The sequence below is a fragment of the Cajanus cajan genome, chromosome 6 (genome assembly GCF_000230855.2).
Source record: "Cajanus cajan strain Asha chromosome 6, NIPB_CcT2T_4, whole genome shotgun sequence".
Classification (NCBI taxonomy): Eukaryota; Viridiplantae; Streptophyta; class Magnoliopsida; order Fabales; family Fabaceae; genus Cajanus; species Cajanus cajan.
Window position 1 is genome coordinate 38,816,120 of NC_138522.1, and position 27,516 is coordinate 38,843,635.

Here is a 27,516-nt window from a genome sequence, read left to right on the forward strand (position 1 = left end):
TCCTTCAAATTGGAAGGATAGAGTCAAGAAAGAAGGTATTGCTTCCTCTAGAAATGTTGCGCTTTCTAACCATGGGAAAACACCTCAAAAGCAAGTTGACCATCCACCAAAGAGAATTAGAGAAGTGAAGTGTTTCAAGTGCTTAGGCATGGGTCATTATGCCTATAAGTGTCCTACAAATAAGACAATTCTTCTCAAGGATAATGGGGAGTACACAAGCCAATTTGAAGCAAGTGGTGGAGAATAAGAGGAGAGTGATGAAGAGGTGGTGGCTACGGAGGGAGAGTTGTATATGATTAGGAGGTTGCTTGGAAGCGAAATCAAAGTTGTGGATGCATCTCAAAGGGATAACATTTTCCATACAAGATGTTTAATCAATGGTAAGGTTTGTTTGGTGATTATTGATGGGGGAAGCTGCACAAATGTGGTGAGTTCAAAATTAGTGTCAAAACTGAATTTGGACACTAAACCACATCCTAGGTCATACAAGCTTCAATGGCTTAGTGAAGGAGAAAAAGTACAAGGGAGGCAGTAAGTGGAGGTGTCTCTTTCCATTGGGAAGTATCAAGATAAGGTGTTATGTGATGTGGTTCCAATGGAGGTCAACCATATTCTTTTAGGGAAGCCATGGCAGTATGACACCAAAGCCATCCATGCTGGTTTTACTAACAAAATCTTTTTTGTGTATCAGGATAAGAAAGTGGTTCTCAAGCCTTTAACTCCTAGAGGTGTGTGAGGATTGAATCAAAATAAGAGAAAAAGTGAAACACTTGAGAGGAAAAAGAGATAAAAGAAAAAAAAATGAACACTTAAGGGAAAACAACTTTGTTTAGCAAGAGAAAGGGAGGTAAGGAGGGTGCTTTGCGCAAGGCAGGCCCTCTACTTATTGTTTTATCAAAGTTAGATTTTGTATGCTAACCAATTTGGCAAGTTTGAATTGCCTTCTTGTATTGAGTCTTTTTTGCAACATTTTGAAGATGTTTTTCCGGCAAGTGTTCGAGATGGCTTGCCACCTTTAAAGGGAATTGAGCATCACATTGATTTCATTCTAGGAGCTTCTTTGCCCAATCAACCAGCATATATGGGCAACCCACAAGAGACTAAGGGGATTAAAAGGCAAGTGGATAAACTCATGAGCAAGGGTTGGGTGAGAGATAACATGAGTCCATGTGTTGTACCTGTCATATTAGTGCCCAAGAAGGATGGCTCATGAAGGATGTGTTTTAATTGTAGAGTCATAAACAACAACACTGTCAAGTATAGGCATCCAATTCCCAAGTTAGATGATCTTCTTGATGAATTGTATGGTGCATGTGTGTTTTCTAAAATTGATCTAAAAAGTGACTATAATCAGATTAGGATTAGAGAAGGTGATGAATGGAAAACTGCCTTTAAAACTAAATATGGTTTGTATGAATGGTTGGTTATGTCATTTGTTTTGACTAATGCGCCTAGTACCTTTATGAGATTGATGAACCATGTTTTAAGGAAGTTTATTGGTAAATTTGTTGTGATGTACTTTGATGATATTCTTATCTATAACACTAATCTTGATTTGCATGCTGAGCATTTGCAATCTGTTTTGAATGTGCTTAGGAAAGAACAATTGTATGTCAATTTAGAAAAATGCATATTTTGTACTGATCATGTGGTATCTTTGGGATTTGTTATTAGTAATAAGGAGAGATATATTTTTTGTTTTAAAAAGGATTGTGTGTTTTTTTTAATAGCTACTAAATATGTGAAACTAAGATAAAATTTTCAATTTGATTCTTAGTTTGGACAATAATTTGATTCTCACCATGATAAAATTGATAATATATATATATATATATATATACTAAGATTTTAAGACTAAATTTTATAAAAGTAAATATTAGTTAATTTTTAAATATTTAATAGTTTTAAAAATTAAAATTAGATAATATTTTATAATTTAAAAAATATTTTTAAATTCTCAATAATTAAGAGATAGGAGAGATGAATAAAAGATATGTAAATGAGATAAGAAAGAAATAGAATAAAAAGTTTTAAATTCTTTTTTTAGAATTTAAATTTTTACTATTTTAAGAAATTTTCACAAATACTTAAATTTTAAATTTTTTTATAAATATTTCAACCAAACAAAATATTTAATGCCAAAATATATGAATTTTTTTTAAAAAATAATAAATTATTCAATTTAAATCCTTAATTCAAATATACTTTTAACTAATATTTTAGTCTGTAAAGTGCACAAACTAAATATTTATTATATATGTTAAATTTTATAATAAATAAAATATATAAATAAATATTATATTTGAATAAATAAATTATATTTAAAATATATATAAAAAATAATTTTAAGTATATAAATTATATTTAAGATTTATGATAAATAATTCATATTATAACATAATACTATTTTTTAATGATAATTTATTTTAAAATATTAAATTAGATAAAAAAATTAAAAGAATTTTTATAAGTCCTTTTGTCAAAGAAATATTTTAAAAATACTCTAGAGATTTGTGTATAATATATATTAGTATTGTAGTTTACGCAATATACAGATTAAATATTTATTAGATATTAGTAAAATTTATAATAAATTATATATACTAATAAATAATAAGTTTTAACATATAAATTATGTTTAAAATTTGTATAAATATATATTTTTAAAAATATATTATAAAATTATGATAAATAATTTATATTATAATATAATATTATTTTTTATATATTTATAATTTATTTTAAAAAATGTTAAAATTTAATTCATAAATAATCATGATAAATAAAAATCAAATTAGAAAAAAAGTTAAAAAATTTCTTAAAATTAGCTCCCTAAAAATCTTCTATCATAAGATAGAAGTTCATATTTAGTATATATGGATTGATAGGTTGATTAAAATTTATAATAAATTATATATACTTGTAAATACTAAATATATATAAATTATATTTAAAATTATTATACATAAATATTTAATTTATTTATTGATAATTTTTTAAAATTTTTAATATTTAATTTATAAATAATTATGATAAATAAAAATTAAATTAAATAAGAAGTTAAATTTCTTTTTACAAATTCTCTCGTTGAAGAAAAATTCCTAAAAATACTTTCATTCAAGAATGATAGAAGTTTATCTTTAATATATAAGGATTGAGAAATTATATTAAGAAAAACAAAATAACTAATTATAATTAGTTACAAAAATAATGGTGAAATACGTATCCAAATAAAAATATTAAAAAATATTTAAAATATCTTAATGAGAATAATAAAGTATTGAGAATATCTTAATGAGAATAATAATTTGAGTCTCAGGTTGTATATTCTAATTTATTCAAAATAAATACTTATTTTTATTTATTTAAAATAAATAGTTATTTTAGTCTTAAAATGAAAATGTCTCCTATTTCTGAAAGTATCAAATAACTTTTTTATAATGTAAATAATTCTTCAAACTTAATTATCTATTACTATCATTTTCATTTCTGATTATATATATATATATATATATATATATATATATTATCATTATCATTTTTATTTTTAATTGATTTTGATCGTCAATATGTACTTTCAAAATTTTATTAATTCTAGAGAATATAAAAGTGTTATCCAAATTTAAGATTAAAATAATTATTTACTCAATTTATTTATAACTATATAATAAATATTTATTATAAATAAATTCATTAATATATAGATATTTTAAACAGATAAATTATACTATAATTAAAATTTAGTATAAATAAATATGGCTTAAATATATTTTTAGTCCCTCAAATTTAAGGTAAAGTTGCTTTTGGTCCCTCAAATTTAAAACTGTTGTTTTTAGTCCCTGTAATTTTCAAAAATCTTGTTTTAGTCCCTTAGGTCACCAATAACATATTTGAAAGTGACTAATTAAGACAGTTATGTAATATCAACCGGATTTAATGTGATATTTTCACTAATAGGAACACCAATAAGTAAATTTTATACAATAATGTTTGATAAATTTCTTAACAAAATTTAAATATAAGAACTAAATTAAGATTTTTTTTGAAATTATAAAGACTAAAAACAAAAATTTTAAATTTGAGGGATTAAAAATAGATTTACCCTAAATTTGAGGGATTAAAAACATATTTAAGGCAATAAATATTTATGATTAAAATTCATAATAAGTACAATACTTTTATTTATTTATTTAAATTAATGAAGAGGTATTTAGGAAACGAATCGACTTATTCCTTGAGGCCTTGACTATATAAGCAAGACAAGACTGGTTAGCGATTCGGAGACTGACAGCAGTGTGACATAACCGGAAAAGAATGCCTCCGCGGCGGTGCACGGCGCCAGCGACGCTGCAGACGAGCAGCGACAGCGACGACTTGGAGGACTTCATCATGCGGTGCCTCTCGTGCGAGGAGGAGTACGACGCGGACGACGCCGGCACGTGCAAGGAGTGTTATCAAGAGGCCAACGAGGCCGAGGAGGAGCTCCGCCACGAGATCGAAGAGCTCAAGGCCAAGCTCTCCTTCCTCGCTCTCCCCTCTCCCCTTCTCAATCCCTCCACCGGTGACCTCGTTCTCCTTCCCGCTGACGACTCCTCCGCTGTTCCTATCCCCGCTCACAAGCACATTCTGGTAAGCCAATTTTTCCTTTTATCTTTTGTGAATTCATAATTAGGAGTTAATTGCCACAGGATATATATGTGATGTGCTCCGATTTTTTAGTCTTCGCGGTGGTGACCGTGATCGGAGAACACTGCACAGCGTCCGCGGTGTGATTTAGCCTTGTGTGATTGAGTATTGATCCTCGTTTCGACTGATTTTTTTATGTATTCGAAAAATTGAAGTTACGCGTGGAAGGTTTATGAGATCAATTTGCCTTTCTACGATGAAGCTTGTGTTTTTAAGCTGTAACGTGGATGGATTTCTTGTGTTGATAAGTTAGAGCAGATAAGATTTAGATTTTAAGGAGTTTAGGGTTTTAAAGAATGTGGCATAAGGCTTGTTTTACTAAAGGGGTCTTAAAGAATGTGAATTTGGACCCTAATTCCACCCTATAAAATGGTTGTAAGATGAAGATTGTCCACTTGTCCCCACTTATATACAATGTTTTTATTAGTTGATATAGGATCTTCAACAAACTCCCTTTACACCGAGAACTAAACATCTTTAGTGTGAAGTTTGTAGAACTGAATATTTGCATGTGTCAAATAACAGTTCGATTGGCTTTATGACAATTGTTAGAATAGGTTCTAATATCATCTTATGAATGTAGATTTAGACATAATTCAATTTTACAAACTTTGTATTGTGTAATTGCATACAAAATGCGACACAAGGCTTGTTTTGCTAAAGGGTTTCAAGAATGTTGATTTGAGTTTAGACTCTTACTCAATCTACAAAACTGACTTGTATAATAAGAGTTGTTTCCTTAATAGTTAATACTATTTCAACTATATTACTAATTGATGTAGGACTTCTAACACACACCTCTCAAACTAAGAATTGAACTTCTTGAGTGTGAAGATTACGTGATTGAGCATTTACTTGCTTTTGATAACAACTTGATAGACTTGGCAACAAGTATTAAGATAGATTCTAATACCATCTAATGAATGCAAATTTGGATTAATCATTCTATAAAACTAGCTTGTAAAGTGAGGGTTGTTCTCCACTTATATATACTACTTTGATCATATCAATACTTAATGTGAGATATCTAATGACCCTTTGAGAAAGATCAAACTTTAAGCTGATGACAGTAGACTTTTACATTGCATGCTATACTAGATTGTGTTACCTTACCTATGTTGTCCAAATTCAGGATAGTAGTGAAGTAGTATTATAATATGCTATAATAATGATCAATTGAGTTGAGAAAGGCTAACTTTTAAACAAACTGATGAATAACTTGCTTCAATTATTTATTTGAACTTATAGTTACCACGTCCTGTTAACTGGACAGGAGGAAATGTATTAAACTTCATCTTAAAAATTTGGGTTGAAAAAAGTGTTGGTACTTGGGTAACAATCCTTGGTAAAGTATCAATTACTGAACAAGCAGGTAACACGGGGAAATGCATTAAACATTTAAACTTCATCTTAACAAATTGGGTTAAAAAAAGTGTTGGTACATGGTTGACAATCCTTGGTGAAGTATCAATCACTGAACTAGCAGGTTGCATTAGTGAGGTTTTCTAATCAAAATTTGGCTTCTCCCTTTCGTATTTTTGTTTTTCTAATTTTCTTTTTGAAATCTTTGACAATGAGTGACGTGTGGATTTACTCTGAAGCTGTATGTAGATTGGATTCGAGAATCTTGTGTTGCATACCACATTGAATTGTCTCAATTCAGATATGTATTGATTACCCAAATTTAACATGAAATTTTTTAATCCCAGATTGTTTTGTTTAATTAATAAACGAGGGACATAACGCTCCAGACCAGGATACCCTGCAATTGTAATTCAATGGTGTCATATATTTATTAAAATTTTAATTTTAACTAGTAATATAAAATTAAGGGTGTGGATTTTGTTCAGTTGAAAAACAAACTGCAGGGAATCCAAATCCCATCGCACCATACTCTGTGTTTTGCTTTCTGTTGCAGTTAGGCATCCTTGATTAGATTTACTATATTAACGTTTCTCTGATTTATTCATGTGTTTTGGCTGTTCTTAATGAAAATATTTTATATATGACTAGGTTAGTCGCTCTCCTGTTTTCAAAGCAATGCTTGAGAATGATATGACGGAAAGCCGGAGTGGCACCATCAAGATCTCAGATGTATCATATGATACCCTTCGTGCTTTTGTTGACTATTTATACACTGCTGAAGCATCCCTTGATAACCAAATGGCCTGTAACCTGTTGGCCTTAGGAGAGAAGTATCAGGTGAAGCATCTTAAGACATACTGTGAGAAGTATTTGATCGCCAAAATGAATTGGGATAAAGCTATTGCAAACTATGCCTTCGCATATCAATACAATTGCAAACAATTACTAAATGCGGCCTTGGCAGTGATCTTGGACAACATGGATTGCCTCACTCAAAATGAATATTATGCGGAGCTGGTGGACAGTCATCCTCGTCTTGTTGTGGAAATATATGAAACATATCTTGTCAGACAATTAAATACTGCAGGCGCCTTTAGGTTACAGGATCAGAGCTAAGGAAGCTAGCCAATTCTGTTTTAAGCTGGGGTGATACTTCAGCTAGGATTATATTATTGATTGATGATTACTGATTAGTCTGTGGTAGTATTTTAATTGTACATTATTATCATTTACTACTACAGTTAAACATGCAATTGGACCCACCACCTGTTCTATTATAATATTTTCTTTCTGGATTAAATTTTAGTTCTTGATTAGATTGTATATCAGGTATTGTTAATTTTTATTAGTGTGGTGATCATCGTTGGAGATTCGTTGTTGTTCCTTCAAAATATGTTACAACTGTTGAAATCCCATCTTTGCTCCTTCAGTGCCCTTGTTGCTGTCTGACTTCTTTAGGAGTGGGTGAAGGGATTTATGGAAAAGGAATAAGTGAAACGAAATAAGACATGCTTCTGCCAAATCAAGGATAAGAAAAATGATGTTGCTAAATGAGATGTGGGAATTCGAGTGAGTTAAGTGTAGAAGAGTAAAAAATAGTTCGGTTTGGGTTCCAAAAATGTGGCTTGAAAAAGAATTAGTTAATTTGTTTAGGCATGATGGCCAATAAAATAAAATGGATCAATTTGGTATCAAGTTAGATATAGTTATAACCCCAAGTGTGTGGTTCAGCGGTAGGAGTTGATTCACGCTTAAGCAAGGTCAGGGGTTCGAATCCTGCCTTGTGTATGCAATTACGTTAAATCTTGGGGCCAGCTATCTCACCCTTTAAGGTGTCTCCAACGTAGCGAGGAGATTAATCATTGCTGTGGTCCAGTGGATACTCCAGGCACGAAAAAAAAAAAAATATAGTCATAAAATAAGTTACTTGTAAGAAGTTAGTCAAATTAGCTCACTAGTAAGTATTGACTTACCTGTTAGACAAGTATAGAATATCATAAATTACTACTATACAGGCTATTTACATAAGTGTATATGTCACAAAGATTATAAAAGGTGAGTCTCAAATGACCAATTCAACTCGTCTTCAATCTACTTGAAAAAATAAGGTTAGTTAGGTTAAATTTGTTTTTATTGGGTTAGAAATCTCAATCCAACTCAATTTAACCCATATGGCATAGACTAGATTATTTTGTCAATCCATTAATTTTTTTTATAAAATTTTTATTCATTTTTTTTTCTTCTTCAAATTTTATAATTAAATATAATTTAAAACTGTTATAAAAATAGTAATAATTCAAATGTTCAAGTTCGTGTACTTAATGAGTCTATTGATAATAATATTTTAAAAATAGTATACAATACAATAATAAATAAATTTATTAACAACAATAAAATAAGTCTATAATACAATCATCTCTACATAAATTACAATAGATATCTTAAATAAGAGTATTTTTATAATTATTGAACGATTTTAGGAATTTTTTTACAATAGCAATTTTACAGGTTCTTTAACCTTTTATCCATTTTAATTCATATAATTATAAATTAAATTTATTATTTGTAAAATAAATTATCATGGTTAAAAATAATTTTATATGTCATAATATAAATTATTTACTATAAATCTAAAATATAATTTATATATTTAAAATTAATATTCTAAATTTTAAATTATAATATAATTTATATACAAAAATTATTTACTTATTATGAGTTTTAATTATATAAAATAAATATTTATTTTGTACATTATACAAGTTAAAACACTAAATAAAAATAAGTTTTAATGAACAAAGAACCAAAAATAAAACAACATAGATCAATACCTATGACTAAAAGTAAGGGGAAAAAAGGACTACCAATCAAACTTGTTGAGTTAACAGGTTGTGGGTTATGCAAGTTGGAGAATTGAATTGATAATAATATAGTTCAATTATTCTTTTGTTTCTTAATGTTTAATTGTAATACCATGTCATGTCTTCATAAATAGAATTGATATATAAATATCCATTTTGATGACCAGTTAAAAAGAAATTACATGAAAAAATGTTATTCAATTTGTACATTAATTTTTATAAGAAAGATAAAGCAAAAAAAAAAAAAAAAAGCATAAGAAATAATAAACAATATGATAAAGAAAAACAGACATAAGAATTAAGAATTTTTTTTTTTGTCACAATGCCATAATTTTTTTTTAATAATTGAAATGTCACATTTCATTTATTATTTATGAAGATGCCACAATTTTGTATGTAGTGAGAAATCAGGTATTCGACTTCTCAACGTAGTTTTTCTTTTTAAATTTTGTTCTTACCGGAATTTGGTCGTAGGGGTGATCCGTCCAGTAAGATCGGTGAGCCTCCTTTGTTTGATGTATTAGTGCTCCAAGATGGGGGAGGTACCTGCAAAAGAGACTCTAATGCCAAAGTTAGGGTTTGCATGAGTAATAGTCTCATATATATAATGCACGTACCTTGAGGTGATCTAGGTTTGCCTTGGGCTTTTGGGCTTGAGATAAGATATATCATGATATGATATGATATAATTGAAGGGCGGATCTGGTCTGGGACGAGATCCTCGGAATCAGGTATGATTTGCTCAAATACCGGGCTGACGTCATGCACCGCGTGCCCGAGGTCACCTATTTGCATTACTAATCCGGGCTAGGAGCCCGGGTGCAAAATACAGTTAGTACACTAGCCCCCCGAGCTCCGAAAGCCGTAGGTCGAGGAGTTAAGACCGGGCTCATTGGAGGGGAGCGACTTTTCGCTATACTTTGTCCGAAGGTTTGCCATGTGTCACGACTGTTCATTTCCCGAAGGCGTTCGAGCGACGCGTTAAGGGAAGTGACGGTTGTGTAATGATGGTTTTGCAATAAATGTGTTGTCAGTTGTGCTTTTCAGCCGACACGTGTCGCGTCGGTTTTGAATTTTGGGGGAGAGTTTTTCCTTTTCTTCCACTCGCGCCTCTTAGTTTTTGCTCTTTGTCTTTCTTCTGACTTCTCGAGTACGAGAGCTTTTCTTGCTTTCTTGCCTTTGTGCTTCCGTCGTGGTTTCCGGTAACCCCTTCTTTGTTAGGGTTGTTTTCTGAGGAGGAGTACCAGGTACTTCCTTTTTATTTGCTTCTTCCCTCTTTTCATGGCCGGTGGAAGTGGTGTCGGATCCTCTGCGTCTGCCAGGGGCAAGGCGCGTGGCAAGGCGGTGGCCGCCGGAAGGGTCACTGTTGAGGAGAAAGATCCGCCGCCACCTAGGGGCCCGGAGCCAGGCGTTCCTGGTTATGACTGGGTCAAACGCGAGGTGGCTGAGGCTCAGAGCATTTTTCGCTCTTTCCTCGAAGTGAATGCGTTTCGGAGAGCGCATAGGGTTTGCGATTCCTCCATCTCCCACCTGATTCGGCTTGAGCCCTGTCATGCCGATGAGGGCGTGTACATGGGGAGGTCTACTGATCCCCCCCATTTCTATGTATATCAATCTTTTTTAGGGATTTGGGTGTCTGTCTTCCCTTCACTCAGTTTGAGTGCAATTTTTTGAATTTCATCAACGCGGCTCCTTGCCAGTTGCATCCCAATAGTTGGGGTTTTTTGAGGGCTTTTCAGGTTCTGTGTACAGTTCTAGGTATAGAGGTGTCTCTTCGCGTCTTTCTTCAATTTTATCAGTTGAAGATGGGCGTTCCGCCTTATGGAATTTTGTCCTTGAGCGGGAGTAGGGATGGGGGTTTGTTTACTCCCTACTCCCAATCGTATAAAAATTTCAAGCAGGAGTTTTTCCGGGTCGCCCTCGTGGGTGTTGACCCTTTGGAAGAGGAGGTGTTTTACTTCGGCGGTTTGCCGAGGTTTCCGTTCTATTGGCATCCCAAACCGTCTAGGTTTCACGGCTTAGGAGATCAGAAGGTGACGGCCGCGGAGGCAGCCGCCATTAAGAATCTTGCCACGCTCCCTCGTCCGCTGGATTGCAAGCTCGTTCTGTCGCTTGCAAATTCGCCTTATAGGGAGAGGGGCCTAGAGAGTGAGTATTGCACGCTTCAATAGATTGCCGGGCTTGTGTAGTTGCCTTTTACTGACGTGCTTCTGTTTCTTATCTGCAGGCATTATGGGGAAAAACTTGTGGCGCGAGCTTAAGTACCGCTACAACATTACCGAGCTCGAGGTTCCTGAGCCTCCGGAGGAGGATGTTGCCCCCCTGAAGGCTAGTCGGAAGAGAAAGAGGGGGGGAAAGAGGCCGAGGGAACCTCAGCCCCTCCAGGTGCCGAGGAGGTGATCTCCAAGGCCGCTGATGCTGATGCGGTGGGTCTCACTGAGAGTCCACCACCCCAGGTGGCTTCTGAAGAGGTGGCTCAGACTGCTGAGCCTACTGTGCAGGCCGTCGAGGTGGAGGCCCGGACTGCCGGGCAGGCTGCCCGAGTTGCCTAGGTGGTGAGTATCGTCTTTCTCGGACTTTCCCTTTGCCTTTTGTTATGTTATCCGGCTGTCCGATCTGGGTGATTTTTTGCAGGCAGGAAATACCGTGGAACCTGAGGTGCAGGCCGCTGAGCTGGTCGCCCAGGCTGCTGAGGTGGGTGGTGTTTTGTCTTCTTGTTTCCGTGGTTTCTCGTACATCACATTGCTTGTTTTTGACGTGGGACTGGTTTTTTGTAGGCGGGGCCGGGGGTCCCTAAAGTGGACTTTTTAGGTGCTGAGCGGGGAGTACCGTCCTCTGCCACGGATTCGGCGCCGCAAGCGGGCTCGTCGTAGAGGCCTGCCCGGACTCAATACCTATCCCATTGCTTTGGGAAGGGTATAGATAAGGTGCGGCTGGATAACGTGAGCGCCTCTGCCGACATGGATTCATTGTGGAGCGCGGGGGTGACTGTGGAGGGGTTCTTCCCTCAGGGTTCGCTGAGCTCCGAGGACCGGGGATTGATAGACAGGGTCGGTCCCGAGGACAACCTTGATGTTGTCCAGGTCATGTTGCAGAGAGTGATGGGTATAGTGAGCCACTAGAAGCCTAAGTGGGGCCAACAGCGAGAGGATTTGGCTAAGCAGCAAGAGGACCTGGCCAAGTTGAGGGGCCGACTTCAACCTTGGAAGGAGGCAAACAAGATCCTGAGGGAAGAGAATAAAGCTCTTAGCGCAGCCCTTGGTGAGGCGAAGCGGCACGAGGCTGAGCTCCATTCTGCGCGTGGAGACCTTTCCCGGGTGCAGAAGTCTCTTGAGATTGCGTTGCGATCTAATGAGGCTTATGCCTCTCATGTAGGGGAGCTGCAGGAGCTCGTCGCCTTCTCTCGAGGCCACGCTCGCTCCTTGGAGGATGAGGTGACCTCTAGTCGTGGCCAAGTACAGGCCCTGGAGGACATTGTGACCTCTCTTAAGGGCGAGTTGGCGACGGCGGCTGAGGAGCGCTTCCGTAACGAGGTCTTTCTTGGTGGCCGTGAGGACGAAATTGCCACCTTGAAGGCGGAGCTCGCGGAGCTGGTGGCGGGGAGGGCAGCCTCGGACAAGAGGCTCGCGGAGGTCGAACGCTCCGTTGTGGTTGAACACAAGAGGGGCTTCCAAAAGGCTGCTCGTCAGGCTCGGCTTCTTGCTCCCGGATTCGACTTTTCTTCCATGCATGTGGAGAAAGTCGTCCGCTTTGGGAGGCTAGTCAAGGAGGACGATGCTGACGACAGTTCTGGCGGGGATGCTTCGGCCTAGGCCGCCTTTGTAATAGCTGGATTTATTTTTCTTTGGCTTAAATTGATGTACCAAATTTTGAGAACTTTGTTTGTATATATATATTTTTCTTTATCTTGTCCGTATTTGCGTTCAATTTTGGCTGTTCGCGCTGTTTGAGGCACATGTTTGGTGTCTGCTATATGCTTTTGTATATGGTGATACTTCTACCTTGAGTTGGTGAAGTCGAGATTCGAGGTCGGCCTTAGTTTTTGTTTAGTAGGACTTTTCGTGGGAGTTCGAACCCGACTGAGTGTGTTAAAATTCGTATTCGACCTCGAATTTTGACTAAGTAATTGTTGTGAAAGTTCATAAATGACCCTAGACTGGAGTAAAGGTCCGAATTCGACCGTAAGTTGGTCGTGCCGGGGTTTGAATTTGACCCCGGTATTGAGAGTGGGGTGTGCTTTGCCAGGGTTCAAAGTCGTCCTCAGGTTAGCGGTTTGGACTCGACCTTTAACCTCGACCTTTATCGGGAGCATCGAGGTTCGTACTCGACCTCGGAAATGTCGAGGTTCGAACTCGACCTCAATTTTGGGATATGTTGTTTAGCTAAGGTTCGAACTCGACCTTTAACGAGAGACTCAAGGTTCGTGCTCGACCTCAGGTTTGAGATAGATTATTTAATTAGGGTTCGAACTCGACCTTAGACAGAAGCATCGAGGTTCGTACTTGACCTTGGACAGAAGCATAAGGTTCGTACTCGACCCCGGATTTTCATGTTCGAGGTTCGTGTTCGACCTTGCTTTAAAATGAACAACATAATTAAGGTTCAAATTCGACCTTATGCTGAGAGTCCCGAGGTTCGTACTCGACCCCGAATTTTCATGTTCGAGGTTCGTGTTCGACCTCGCTTTAAAATGAACAACATAATTAAGGTTCGAATTCGACCATATGCTGAGAGTCCCGAGGTTCGTACTCGACCCCGAATTTTCATGTTCGAGGTTCGTGTTCGACCTCGCTTTAAAATGAACAACGTAATTAAGGTTCGAATTCGACCTTATGCTGAGAGTCTCGAGGTTCGTACTCGACCCCGGATTTTCATGTTCGAGGTCCGTGTTCGACCTCGCTTTAAAATGAACAAAGTAATTAAGGTTCGAATTCGACCTTATGCTGAGAGTCCCGAGGTTCGTACTCGACCCCGGATTTTCATGTTCGAGGTTCGTGTTCGACCTCGCTTTAAAATGAACAACGTAATTAAGGTTCGAATTCGACCTTATGCTGAGAGTCCCAAGGTTCGTACTCGACCCCGGATTTTCATGTTCGAGGTTCGTGTTCGACCTCGCTTTAAAATGAACAACATAATTAAAGTTCGAATTCGACCTTATGCTGAGAGTCCCGAGGTTCGTGCTCGACCCCAGATTTTCATGTTTGAGGTTCGTGTTCGACCTCGCTTTAAAATGAACAACGTAATTAAGGTTTGAATTCGACCTTATCCTGAGAGTCCCGAGGTTCGTACTCGACCCCGGATTTTCATGTTCGAGGTTCGTGTTCGACCTCACTTTAAAATGAACAACATAATTAAAGTTCGAATTCGACCTTATGCTGAGAGTCCCAAGGTTCGTGTTCGACCCCGGATTTTCATGTTCGAGGTTCGTGTTCGACCTCGCTTTAAAATGAACAACGTAATTAAGGTTCGAATTCGACCTTATGCTGAGAGTCCCGAGGTTCGTACTCGACCCCGAATTTTCATGTTCGAGGTTCGTGTTCGACCTCGCTTTAAAATGAACAACGTAATTAAGGTTCGAATTCGACCTTACGCTGAGAGTCCCGAGGTTTGTACTCGACCCCGGATTTTCATGTAAGAGGCCAGTTTAACTTCGAGTGTTACAAAAGCAATTCGTGAGGAAATGGATTGAGCAAAACGTATAATTTTATTGATTTGTTCTTACGTGCCTCGTTAAAAACCCTCTTAGTCGAGGACTGAGGCGGGAAAAGAGTGCACAACTTGTTTGTACTGAAAGTAAAAGAAGATTAAGCAAAAAACTTAGGGAGCTATAGTGGGGGGATTCTCCTCACTTTGCTTGCTCGACGAGGAGATCTTCAGGCTCTCGGCGTAGCATTGCCGAGCTATCTTCTCATTAGCTTTGACGGAGATGACCTGACCGTCCTTGCCCGGGAACTTCATAGTGAGGTGTGGGGTTGACACTACCGCTCCGAGTTGGTTCAAGGTTGGCCTCCCGATGATAATGTTGTAGGAAGTGTTGGCTTCCACGAGGAGGTACCGGACCATGACCCGCCTTGTATCTGGTGGCGTTCTGAAAGTTGTCAGCAAGTCTACGTATCCCCGAGTGTGAACTCGTTCTCCCGCGAAGCCGACTAAGGGCTCCGTGTGAGGTTGAATGAGAGAGTGGGGGACATCTAGTTTGAGGAAAGTCGGCCAGTACAGGACGTCAGCCGAGCTTCCCTGGTCAATGAGTGTTTTTTGCACTTTCCAGTTGGCTATCTCCACAACGATGACCATGGGGTCATCCTGGTTAGGGCTGACGCCGGCGTAATCTTCATCGGAGAAGGAGATCGGCGGCGAACTTGGGTGCGGGGTCGAGGTGGTAGAGTGGACGCAGCTAATGTTCCGCAAGTGTCTTTTCCGGGCCGAGTTGCTGGCGCCTCTTCCAGCAAAACCACCTGCAATCGTGTTGATTACTCCCCGTAAGGGAGCCGACGCTGTTTCCTGACTTATTTTGGCCTGTATCGCGCCGTTAGCATTTTGCTGGGACCCTGTGGGTAAATCTGTGCGAGCTCCTGACCCGCGACCTCTCCCGCGTCCCCGGCCTCCAGAGCCACCTCGGGAACCTGGCTGTCGCTGGATGTAGTGGCCGAGGTGGCCCGCCTGGATGAGCTCTTCGGTGCAGTCCCGGAGCGTGCGGCACTCGTCAGTAGTGTGGTCGTAGTTCCTGTGGTACCGACAGTGTTTGGACTGATCGGCGCTGTTGGGGGTGTGGCCGGGTGGTGGAAGGGCTAGTAGGTTATTATTACTGGCTTCTTCCAGGATGTGGACTCTCGGGGCGTTTAGGGGAGTGTAGAAGTCATATCTCCCGCTTCTGTTGGCTCTGGCTGGCTTCTTGAATTGGCTGTCATTATTGACTTTTACCTTATCTTTGTGGCCCTGTTCCGGTTTTGCGGGGCCCTTCCCGCGAACTTGGTCGCGGAAGGCCGAGTGTTCTTCCATCTGAATGTAGCTGGCGGCGCAGGCACGCAGCTCATCCATGTCGCGGGGGGCGTCGCGGCATAGGCTGTCGACGAACGATCTGGATTTCAGTGCCATGAGCATGGCGTGCAGGGCGACCTCCGGGTTTAGATTCCGGATCCGAACCGAGATGTTGGAGAAGCGCTCCATGAAAGCTCGCAGAGATTCATCATCGTTCTGCCTGAGGTTGGCCAAGGCGGCCAAGGTTGTGTGGTGAGGCCGGCTGGTGGCGTATTGTGCCACGAATCGCCGCATCAAGGTGGCAAAGCTGTCGATGGATCCGGCTGGTAGTTGGGTGTACCAATGAAGCGCGGGTCCCTTGAGTGAGGTCGGAAAAACCCTACACAATATAGCGTTGTTGTTAGTGTAAAGGTTTACTTGAGTTGTGTATGAGTCGATGTGCTCGTCGGGGTCCGTGGTGCCGTCTTAGCGGTCGAGGTGGAGGGGCTTCCACCCGCGGGGCAGTGGGGTCTCCATGATGCCATCCACAAAAGGATGACGGCGGAAGGGTTCTTGGCCCTCGGAGACATGGGTGGGGGCCCTGCTAGTGCCCTGCCCTGATCTGTGCGTTGATGCATGAGACCGGTGCGTGGCGGGCCGTGAAGTCGGTGCCTTGGTCGTCGCTCGGGATTGGGAGGCTGAATGTGCCTCCTCCTCATGAGTGTCGCTCTCGTGCGGAGGTTGTTCGAAGTGGTGTCGAGGGAGCTGGGCGCGAATGCGCTCATTCTCGGCACGTAACGCTGCGAGGTCTGCTTCATTAGCGGTCTGCATCGCTGTAAGGTCGTTTTCGTGCTGGATGCGCATGTTTTGAAGGTCAGCGTCGTGCTGTTGTCGCATCTGCTCAACTTGGTCGATCAGCCGCCTTAGGGTTGCAGCGTCGCTGTCCATGTTGATTGAGTGGCTTGCGTCGTCTGTCACTCGTCTGATATGGCTTCTAGTAGAAACTATGCAGGTGCCCGATAAGAGTTGTCTTGATCGGCCCCACGGTGGGCGCCAAATGTTCTTACCGGAATTTGGTCGTAGGGGTGATCTGTCCAGTAAGATCGGTGAGCCTCCTTTGCTTGATGTATTGGTGCTCCAAGATGGGGGAGGTACCTGCAAAAGAGACTCCGATGTCAAAGTTAGGGTTTGCATGAGTAATAGTCTCATATATATAATGCACGTACCTTGAGGTGATTTAGGTTTGCCTTGGGCTTTTGGGCTTGAGATAAGGCATATCATGATATGATATGATATAATTGAAGGGCGGATCTGGTCTGGGACAAGATCCTCGGAATCAGGTATGATTTGCTCAAATACCGGGCTGACGTCATGCACCGTGTGCCCGAGGTCACCTATTTGCATTACTAATCCGGGCTAGGAGCCCGGGTGCGAAATATGGTTAGTATAAATTTAAATTTAAATTTATAAAAATATATTTTTAATATATAAAAATATATATTTTTTAAAATGATAAAATACAAAATAAATTTAAATAAAGTAATTTATAAAATAGTAAATACATAAATTTAAATATTTTATTAATTTATTTTAAAATATAAATCATTATAAAAAATTGTACAATCATTTTCTTTTATTTAGTTATGTTCTTTAAATTTGTTGTAAAGGTTAATTTTGTATAATTTGTTTAATGTGTATGATATATTTTTTTGGTTTGAATAATGATTAATACTCATAATTTTCATGGTAGTGAATTTAATAGAGTCACTTTCATGTCTTGAATTGATTCTAAAAAGTCTTCATAATTTTTTTACTTTAAGTTTTAATTTATAAAAATATATTTTAATATATATATATATATATATATATATATATATATATATAAATGAATAAAGTATAATGTTATTAAAAAGTGTTTAAAGTGTAAATTAAATTTAAAGGATAAATTAGACTTTAAATAATATAAATTACAAAAAAATAATTACATGAATTTCTTAATTTTTTTATTATTCAAACACAAACTATATTAAAAAAATATAAATCGTAATTGTTGTAGTTGTGAATATTTTTTTTCTTAAATGTTCAATAGTTTAACAATAACCACATTTTTTAAGTTGATCCTTTTCTTTGAAATTCATTTTGGTGTGCATGCTAATAAACTTTGGACAAACTTTAAAATTTCTTTGAATTTTTGGATCATGTACACAAAGGGTGTTTTACGTCGTGTATTTTGACCCTTTTACGTTGGAAAAGGGTCCGACGTTAATACTGGAGTCGTAAATTTACGTCGCCACTGGAAGACGACGTAAATTTACGTCGGGAAATTTTTAAGACCGACGTAAAAAGGGTCAAAATCATGCCACAAATTTACGTCGGACGTGGCCTTGTCCGACGTAAATTTACGTCGGTCATTGCAAGGCCCGACGTAAATTTACGTCGGACAACGCCATGTCCGACGTAAATTGTGGCAGTTTTTTTTTTTAAAAACGTTTGTAAATTGATATACCCAACACCTGCATATAAATATAATCCAGAATACCAAATCTAAACCAGGCAGTCCAGAATAGAAATTCAAATTGTATTTCAAAATTGAATGACAAAAAGAAAATAATATATAAATCTTAAAAAACATAAATTATGACAATGTAAATCCTATTATCCTAAAAAAGCTATAAAACATGTTTGTCAATGCTATCTAAATAACTAACTATCAAACTATAAACATAATATCTAACTAACTAAACTTAGAAAAAAAGTTGCCCATTGTTCTCTTATCTTGAGCATCTCATCTTCGGGCAATGGAGATGGATCTTGAAAGACCTGAAAGGGTAATTTAAGTGTCATTAATATGCAATGTTAATTATTCTAAAGGTAAATATAGTTAAATAAATTTTGATATGAATTACCTGCGCCCAAGAATAAATAATACCCGCAGAAACTATGGCTTTCATCCAATACATGATGTAATAGCCACATTCAAACGAGTCTTGTTGCTTATTACACTAAAATGAGAAACAAATAACTATTAATTCCAAAGTCAATAAATTTAAATATTATTGACTGTATGAATTAATTTGCTAACCTTAGGGTATATGAAATGCAATGACTTTGATGATCTGGCTCTTCCACTTAATATATTAGCTCTAGACACGATTCTAATTAATTGAAATAAAAATAAATGTTAGCCAATATATATAATTACAGTGTTAAAACATAATGAAAAAATTTAGTTACCCATGTAATTGGCTTTTAATTTCCTGGCTTGGTTTTCGATGAAGTGAACAAAACCACACCACGGTATATTCCTTAGGAATGATTACCATTAACTGCCAATGAGACCTACATTGTATGACAAACAAATCAGTTAAAAAATTACCATGATTAAAAAATCAATTAAAAAACTAACCCGTCAATGTATGGAGCCATGTATATATGTCTTCTTGAGTCACTCATCCATGTTTGCATATATTGTTGGATCTGGACCTGAGTGTTTCCTGATTTTTGGATGGATTGAGGCTCAATAAATCCATATACTTCTGCTTGTGCTTGCTCCACACTCAATTTTTCCATGTACCTAACACAAATAATTATTATAAGTTAAATGTAATTATTGTAAATTTAGACTCATAAAAGAAAATATGACTTACATGGCCCACAACTGTATGACAGATATATTTAACATGGAGTTTCCCCCAACAATCTCTAATGCATCAGGCAGAGATATGTATAGTGGAACATCAGAGCTATCAACTCCAAAAACTCTAATGTCCCACTGCAATTGAATTGGTTGCTTCTTTAATCGTGGTAATTTGATTAGAAGCTTAGATATGGGATCATCCTCAACTTCTGCGATATTAGCATCATGAACATGAGGTTCTCTCATGACCTCCTTACCACGATCGATAAAATCCTAAAGAAATAATCAAAATTAGTTAAACAATAATAGAATTATAAGAATCTAAAAGAGCAATAATATAATTACCTTTGCCCGTGCTGAAAGCGGCATGACCAAACATTTTGGCCAAGCTAAGAATGTGCCGGTTGCCTGCCCCACTAGTTGAACCTCTGTATTGGGCAAAGGCACTGGAGCAACAGCATCTTGAACTTGGTCAACCACAACCCGTGTCCAGTCTGGCTGTAGAGGGACACCATGGATGGTTGAGCCACCCTCAAATACTCGACCAATAGCCACTAACCGTGGGGGGTCATCCTCAACATATAACTCGCACTGGTTTGGTACATCAGTGTGAGCATGTTCCCCTGAGAAATTTGGAGCAGCACAACTCCCTTTAGTGCTGACTCGAACACCATCATGAGCAACTGCAGTCTGTTGCTGAGAACGAGCCAAAAGTTCAAACTTCTCTTCAAACTGTTTTTCAATATTCTTCAGTTTCTCTTCAAACTGCATCTCCAATCTCTGCTCCAATTTCTGTATAACCTCTTGACTGCAAGAGTCGACAGTGCTCCTCGATGATCGGCCACCAAAGAAATCTCGGTGGCTCCAAGAACCACCAACACCACGCACACGACCTCCGTGCTCTGGCTTTCCTATGGCCGTTGTGAGGATATCATTCCGACCATCGGAAACAAATGAGCCCTGGGTGCTCTGCTCAACTAAATCCTCCTGCAACAATAAGGAAGATTAAAAAATCTTATGAATTAAATGAGTTGAAATGAAGAGTCTTAATTTGTATATTTTTACTTACTATTTTATTAGCAACGACCCTTGCAGACTCAGAAGTCATTTGCCCATCTGGTTTTGTCCGGGCTGCTATCCACATCTCATGGCGGGGAGGTGACTCCACACGGTCAGCATCCTCAACCCCTGCTGCCTGTGCCCTAGCCTTCTTCATTTGCTTTTTTTTTTCTTTCATATCCCCCTCTTGACAATAGATGGGGTGCATCATTCTTGGCTTGTCGTTCTTGGGCAGCTATTCTTTTAGCCTGCAATAATACAAAAAAAAAATGAGATAAATTAAAATATACCTTAAGTATTTGTGTCAATGTAAAAGTTATCAATAACTAACCTGCCACGAAGGGTCCAATCGAGTGGCACAAAATTGCATCCACTCCTCATCAGTGATCTGGTACTTTAGACAGGGAGTCTCATTTTGGCGCTCTCCAAATACATACTCCCGTGTCAAGAAAGTCTTGAAGTCTCTCCACCTGCTGGCAAGGGAAGATAACATCTTCCTCCTCATGCCCTCAGTGTTGGGAATGTCAAAATTTTGCTATGAAAATAACAACAAATAATAAATAATGTATTTAAGTTATATAATATTGAAAGGATGTGAAAGTATATACCTGAATATCCTGCCACATGAGGTTCTTGTCAACCTCCTGAACGTCATCCCATGATGGAATGATAATAGAAACATGTCGTCGAGCTAGGACTCCCAAATAGCTCTTAAACTTGGCAGCATTTGGGCCTGATGCCTTGCCAGAACGAGGATCCACCTCAACCGGTGTCCTCTCCTTGGCAATGCGCCCAGCTGTCAACCCAGACAATCGAGTGACAGATCTACCTTCCCTCCTTCCACTGCCAGACCCAGAATCCTCCATAATCCTGAAAAAATTAAACTGTCATTATTAAAACAATGAATTAATTGAATAGACAAATAAAGTAAAAAAGATAATAACAATATAGCAACAAAATAACTAATAAAAAACAAATAATACATAAACAGAAACCTATTAGGTTGGAATGTTTTCCCATATTCCTTCAGCATGGTCACTTCGAATAGCATGTATTTCGTCCACTTCATTGTCCGCAATAGGACCAAATGATCTGCTTGAAAAAGACGGTGTCTCATGCATATCTAGAGACTCATCTTCGTGAGTTCCATGCATGGTTCTTCCTTCGAGGACCACTGACCATTTCTCATTACATGGATCCTTTACATAAAAAATTTGTCTTGCTTGATATGCCATAATAAAAGGTTCATCCTTATAGCCGACCTTATTCAAATCAACCAAAGTAAACCCTAAATCATCTGTCCGCACACCTGTATTGCCATCAACCCATTTACACTTGAACACAGGCACTCTAAACGTAACATAATCAATTTCCCATATGTCTTCTATGACTCCGAAATAACTCATGGATGCTGTAATGGGATTTTTATCTTTTGAACTAGCAAAGTGCACAGCCTCAGCCTGAATTGTAACCCCACTATTTTGTACTCTACTTTTGTCATCTTCTATTTTTGTATAGAAACAATATTTGTTAATGTCATACCCACCAAATGTAATGACATCGTTGTTAGGCCCACGCGCGAGTCTCAAAAGTGTATCAGAAGCATTAACCTCACCATAAACCTTTTTCTTAAACCAAGCTAAAAAACTCTTGTTATGTTCATTCAATACCCATTTCTCAGTCATCCGAGGGTGTGCTATCTTGATTTCATCTATGTGTTCTGATATGTAAGGAATTACTTCATCAGTGTTGTTCAATATGTACAAATGTGCTTGGTCAACTTCTGTTCGACTCACAGTTCTAATCTTTAAACTTCGACTACCCTTACCAAATTGTTTCCCATCATGTCGAGTCTTGGGAATTCCTATTGGTTCTGATTTCGACATGTACCCTGAACAAAACTCAATGGCTTCTTCTGCAATGTACCTCTCCACAATAGAGGCTTCTGGGCGGTATTGATTCTTGACATATCCTTTTAAGATCTTCATATATCTCTCAACAGGGTACATCCATCTAAGATAAACCGGGCCACACAATCGAATCTCCCTAACCAAATGAACTATCAAATGCACCATGATATCAAAAAATGAAGGTGGAAAATACATTTCCAATTGACACAAGATTGTGATTGCTTCATTTTCTAACTCATCTAACTTTATAGGGTCAATTACTTTGTTGCAAATGGCATTGAAGAATAAACACAATCGAGTAATAGCAACTCTAACAGAAGATGGTAAAATGTTACGAATAGCCACAGGCAAAAGTTGTTGCATTAACACATGACAATCGTGAGACTTTAAACCAATCAACTTCAAATCTTGCATAGACACCAGACTCTTAACATTTGAGGAGTACCCTTGTGGAACTTTCACACTGCTTAAGCACTCACAAAAGCTTTTTTTTTCTTTCTTTGATAGAGTATGACAAGCTGGAGGCAAGTAAGTGCGTCTTCCAATAGACTGAGGATGCAACTCATAACGTATACCCATGTCCACCAAATCTTGTCGTGCTTTCACTCCATCTTTAGTCTTTCCTTTGATGTTTAGCAATGTCCCAATTACACTATCACAAACATTTTTCTCCACATGCATCACATCTATGCAGTGTCTAACATCTAACTTGCACCAGTAAGGAAGAATAAAGAATATTGATCGTTTCTTCCAGATATTTCTCTCAGTTGACTTCTTTTGCGTCTTTCCGAACACAATGTTAATGTTCTTCACCCGTTGATATACTTCTTCACCATTGCGCGGTGTCGAGGCAATTTCATCCTCTTGACATCCATTGAATGCTTTCTTCAATCTACGGTATGGATGACTACGAACAAGAAACTTACGATGCCTAGTGTACGCAGTCTTTTGCCCATGTTTCAATTGGGTATAACTTGTGTTTTCTTCACATATAGGACATGCATAATGACCCTTCACACTATACCCACTCAGGTTACCATATGCTGGAAAATCATTTATTGTGCAAAATAACATTGCACGCATGGTAAATTTTTCTTCACGATATGCATCAAACACCTCCACTCCTGTGTCCCATAACATTTTCAAGTCATCAATCAATGGACTAAGATACACATCTATGTCATTTCCTGGTTGTCGGGGACCTGATATCATCATAGACAACATAATATATTTTCTCTTCATGCATAGCCAAGGAGGCAAATTATAAATGACCAACAAAACTGGCCATGAACAATGTTTACTACTTAAGTTCCCATAAGGATTCATGCCATCTGTAGCTAAACCAATTCTCAAGTTTCTTGACTCTGCACCAAATTCTGGAAATGTTTCATCAATCCTCTTCCATTGCGGAGAATCAGCTGGATGTCGAAGAAAGTTGTCACATTTTCTACCATTTTCATGCCATGTGAGGTTTTTTGCATCTTCTTTAATGGCAAACAATCTTTTAAACCTAGGTATTATTGGCAAATACCATAAGACCTTAGCAGGGGGACCCTCTATTTCTTCCTCACCATTACTTCCATCAATTTTCTTTTTGAACCGCGACAATCCACATGTGGGACACACTTTCAGTGTAGCAAAATCATTTGTATATAATATGCAATCATTAGGGCACGCGTGTATCTTCTTATACTCCAAACCCATTGGACATAGTATCTTTTTTGCCTCATAGTTGCGATTAGGTAACGTGTTATCTTCTGGAAGCATCTCCTTCAATAACTCCAACAATTCTGTGAAACTTTTATCAGTCCAACCATTTCTTGCTTTTAAACTAAACAATTTTAAAGTTGCTGATAATCTTGTAAACATACTGCATCCTGGGTATAATGGTTGCTCAAAATCAGACTTTAAGGTATCATACACATGTGCTCTTTCAAAATTTTCTTCACCAACATCACGTATCATCTCTTCTAAGTTATCGTTCATCCCTTCAAAATTTTCAGTTGTTGACATTGTTGGAATGTCTAATATTTCTCCGTGCCATGTCCATACTGTATAACTCTTCACAATACCATATATAAACAGGTGATCACGTATTTCTCCAACTTCTTGACGTATCTGATTCAAACATCGAACACATGGACAATAATATGCCCCTTTGATGGGTTTCCCATTTTCTCTTGCAAATTGTAAGAACTCTTCAACTCCATTTCTGTACTCTTGACTAATGCGACTTGCATTCATCCAACTTCGATTCATTATCTATATATTAACACAAATTAACTATTGACTCAGTTATTCATAATTTTTTTAACCTAAACTACAACCCTAAAAAATCGATGGTAAACTAAAGGTCAATGCCTAAAAAAGTCTCTTCTTTAATGCATCTGGAACGACCCGTACTGAAACTAGAACGGGACGTTCCAGATCAACAAATTACAACAAAAAAAATTCCAGCAGAACGGGCCGTTCTCCATGCAGTACGACCCGTACTGCTTGCAGAACGGCCCGTTCTGCAAGGAGAACGGCCCGTTCTCCTTGCAGAACGGGCCGTTCCAGAGGAACAAATAGCAAAAAAAAAACAAATAAATTACGGGGACAACAAACTAACCTCAAACGACCAACGTGCTGACACTTACAAACTTGGATACGTTGAATGTAGCCGTAAACGCAGAGGGAGACTCAAGTAATTCAGAGGATTTCGTATAAACTGTGAGCGCGGGAATGAAAATGGGACTTTGGGGGCAATATAGGAGAACTATTACGTCGGATAAGGCTTCGCCGACGTAAATTTACGTCGGCCTTGGTGGACTCCGACGTAAATTTACGTCGGACGTGGGTGGGACCGACGTAAATTTACGTCAGACTAAAGGGAACCGACGTAAATTTACGTCGGAATAGAGGTACCCGACGTAAATTACCTAATTTACGTCGGTCTACGAGAGACCCGACGTAAATTAGTTTCCACTTATTTATGAAACTGCCACCGCATTTTTACAACGTTGGTGTTTGTGGTTTGCGACGTACACCATATATCTTCGTCATATTCTAACCACTCATTTTTGTCAAGTAGTAATCCAAACAAAATATTATACATATTAAAAATATTTCATAATTTATAAATTGGAAAAAGGAATTACATGTGATTCAAGATATACATATGTACCTATAACATATGTATCACTTAAAATTTAGCATAATCACACTTTTATGTTTAAGGTTTACCCAATTTATTACTTATCATCATATATTCATACTCGACATGTCTGTACAGCATGACCAATGTCCAAGAGGATATTTGCCCTCTATATCAAATTAATATCCAAGAGGATACACCAAAAAAATTTAATTTTATTTAATGATGTGTCAATTCATTATTAAATAATAGTGCATTAATAAAACATCAAGATGATAATTGATCAAATTTAAATTCTCATTTATGTCCTTGCGGCACCCGAGGCATTTATTTAATGCTAAGAGAAAGTAGACCATAGAAATGTATTTTAAAATTATATGTTGTTCAAGAAAATGCAACTAAAGGAAAGTATCCTACGTTGCACATGGAATATATATGTTCTATGACCCGATGACGTTAATGTTGTAAAACTAAATAATGTCATCTAAATTCTAAACAATCAATTTCAAACTATTGTGGCCGACCTAGTTACTCTACGCAATCCGGATTCATTGGAGTTATAAGAGACCATTTTTTTTTTTAAATATGAAAAATTATAAAAATGGTCGTAATAAAGATTGAACCTAGATCGTCATGTTTCTAATTATTCAAATCTCTCTTCACCCAATTATTAGACTAATTCTAGTAATTTATAAGAGATCATGTTTAAGAAGGTAGGAGACTATATAATATAAAAAAATCTCCTAAAAAATAAAAATTAGAGATATACAATAAAATATACAACAATGAAATAAAAAAAAATATAAATATAAGTATACATGATTTGAAGTGAGAACTGGGCTACCCTAAAAAAAGCTCCACATGAATTTCTGCAAAGCTATTCTAATTTGCCTTTACAAAAGTTCTTCCAATTAGCCTTTCTATTTGTTTTTATAACACCTTTCTAAATATTCTTTATTTTCGCTATTTCTCTTAAGAAAATATGTTACTTTTTTTTAAAGAACTTTTATATAAAGAGTGTTTGAACTTACGTATTTTTTTCTTTTAGAGAAAAAACTAAAATAAAATTAAGCCTATCACTTCATTTTTTTTTCTTTTATAATTTAATAAGGAAGTGTAATTTTTTTTATAGGGTTGTTTCTATAAGAATAAAATGACATCTTTGAACGCGATTGCATTTCAAATCGAAAATCATATTTGAATCAATTTCTTAAGTAATGAATTATTGGTGTTAACTATCGTTAACATTGCTTAAATTATTAGATAAATATTAAATTATATAACTGGTAAACTGACTTAAAAGACGAATTTCAAATCTAAAGTATTTAATTTTTATACCTTACATTGTATAAATGTGTGACACAAAACAAAATGTATTTCTTTATTTCTTGAAGTACAGTATAAATATATAATTGATAAAATATATATTTTTTAATTTCTATAGTTTTATTTATTTTATCTTTTAGTTTTTATAATTTTAAAAGAATATTTTTAAGTTTTTATACTTATTTTTCAATATTTTTAATTTTCATAATTTTAAATAGAATTTTTATACTTTAATTTTTTTTTAAATTTTTTTATAACCTTATTTGTTTTGTATTAATTTAGTAAATGTCTTCAATTTTATAAGAATAAAAGAAAATTCCTTAACAATAAAAGTGCAGATGATGATACAAAAGACTGAAAGAGATATGAAATATCAAGAAACTTAATTTAAAGTAATCAAACAAAATAAATTTGATATAAATTATACAAATTTAAATTAATATAATGTCACATCAATACAAAAGAGATAGAGTTAAAAAAAAATAGTTAATAACAAATATTAAAATGATAAAAAAAACTAAAAATATAAATATAAAGACTTAATTAAAAAATCTATATTAATTATAAAATTAAAATATA

General features: G+C 37.0%; 4 protein-coding genes across 4 annotated transcripts; 1 reads left to right on the forward strand and 3 right to left on the reverse strand.

The window, feature by feature from the left end:
• Window positions 1-4,244: 4,244 nt before the first annotated feature.
• Window positions 4,245-7,374, forward strand: LOC109797111 (BTB/POZ domain-containing protein). The gene is made up of 2 exons (XM_020357029.3): window positions 4,245-4,629; window positions 6,700-7,374. The coding sequence occupies exons 1-2, from the start codon at window positions 4,315-4,317 to the stop codon at window positions 7,165-7,167; spliced, it is 783 nt and encodes a 260-aa protein (XP_020212618.1). The 5' UTR covers window positions 4,245-4,314; the 3' UTR covers window positions 7,168-7,374.
• A 7,355-nt stretch (window positions 7,375-14,729) lies between these two features.
• On the reverse strand, window positions 14,730-16,184 carry LOC109796268 (uncharacterized). Its single transcript, XM_083076198.1, has 2 exons — window positions 14,979-16,184; window positions 14,730-14,864 (listed from the first exon to the last, which is right to left on the reverse strand). Exons 1-2 carry the CDS (start codon window positions 16,182-16,184, stop codon window positions 14,730-14,732), a joined length of 1,341 nt encoding a protein of 446 aa, XP_082932324.1.
• Window positions 16,185-18,421: 2,237 nt separating this feature from the next.
• On the reverse strand, window positions 18,422-19,752 carry LOC145959059 (uncharacterized). The gene is made up of 6 exons (XM_083077027.1): window positions 19,517-19,752; window positions 19,276-19,443; window positions 19,104-19,208; window positions 18,952-19,024; window positions 18,776-18,871; window positions 18,422-18,689 (listed from the first exon to the last, which is right to left on the reverse strand). The coding sequence occupies exons 1-6, from the start codon at window positions 19,750-19,752 to the stop codon at window positions 18,600-18,602; spliced, it is 768 nt and encodes a 255-aa protein (XP_082933153.1). The 3' UTR covers window positions 18,422-18,599.
• Window positions 19,753-20,456: 704 nt separating this feature from the next.
• Window positions 20,457-25,617, reverse strand: LOC145959058 (uncharacterized). The gene is made up of 2 exons (XM_083077026.1): window positions 20,897-25,617; window positions 20,457-20,813 (listed from the first exon to the last, which is right to left on the reverse strand). The coding sequence occupies exon 1, from the start codon at window positions 24,732-24,734 to the stop codon at window positions 21,564-21,566; it is 3,171 nt and encodes a 1,056-aa protein (XP_082933152.1). The 5' UTR covers window positions 24,735-25,617; the 3' UTR covers window positions 20,457-20,813; window positions 20,897-21,563.
• Between the last annotated feature and the right edge of the window lie 1,899 nt (window positions 25,618-27,516).

Excerpts from the sequence above, each read along its gene's own strand:
- LOC109796268 (XM_083076198.1), bottom strand. The coding sequence starts at position 16,184 with ATGCGGCGATTCGTGGCACAATACGCCACCAGCCGGCCTCACCACACA. Across the intron at positions 14,865-14,978 it reads CGCCACCAGATACAAGGCGG|TTCCCGGGCAAGGACGGTCA; the intron begins GTCATGGTCCGG and ends CTCACTATGAAG.
- LOC145959059 (XM_083077027.1), bottom strand. The coding sequence starts at position 19,752 with ATGAGAGAACCTCATGTTCATGATGCTAATATCGCAGAAGTTGAGGAT. Across the intron at positions 19,025-19,103 it reads ATTAAAAGCCAATTACATGG|AATCGTGTCTAGAGCTAATA; the intron begins GTAACTAAATTT and ends TCAATTAATTAG. Across the intron at positions 18,690-18,775 it reads TTATTTATTCTTGGGCGCAG|GTCTTTCAAGATCCATCTCC; the intron begins GTAATTCATATC and ends TTACCCTTTCAG.
- LOC109797111 (XM_020357029.3), top strand. The coding sequence starts at position 4,315 with ATGCCTCCGCGGCGGTGCACGGCGCCAGCGACGCTGCAGACGAGCAGC. Across the intron at positions 4,630-6,699 it reads CCGCTCACAAGCACATTCTG|GTTAGTCGCTCTCCTGTTTT; the intron begins GTAAGCCAATTT and ends ATATATGACTAG.
- LOC145959058 (XM_083077026.1), bottom strand. The coding sequence starts at position 24,734 with ATGAATCGAAGTTGGATGAATGCAAGTCGCATTAGTCAAGAGTACAGA.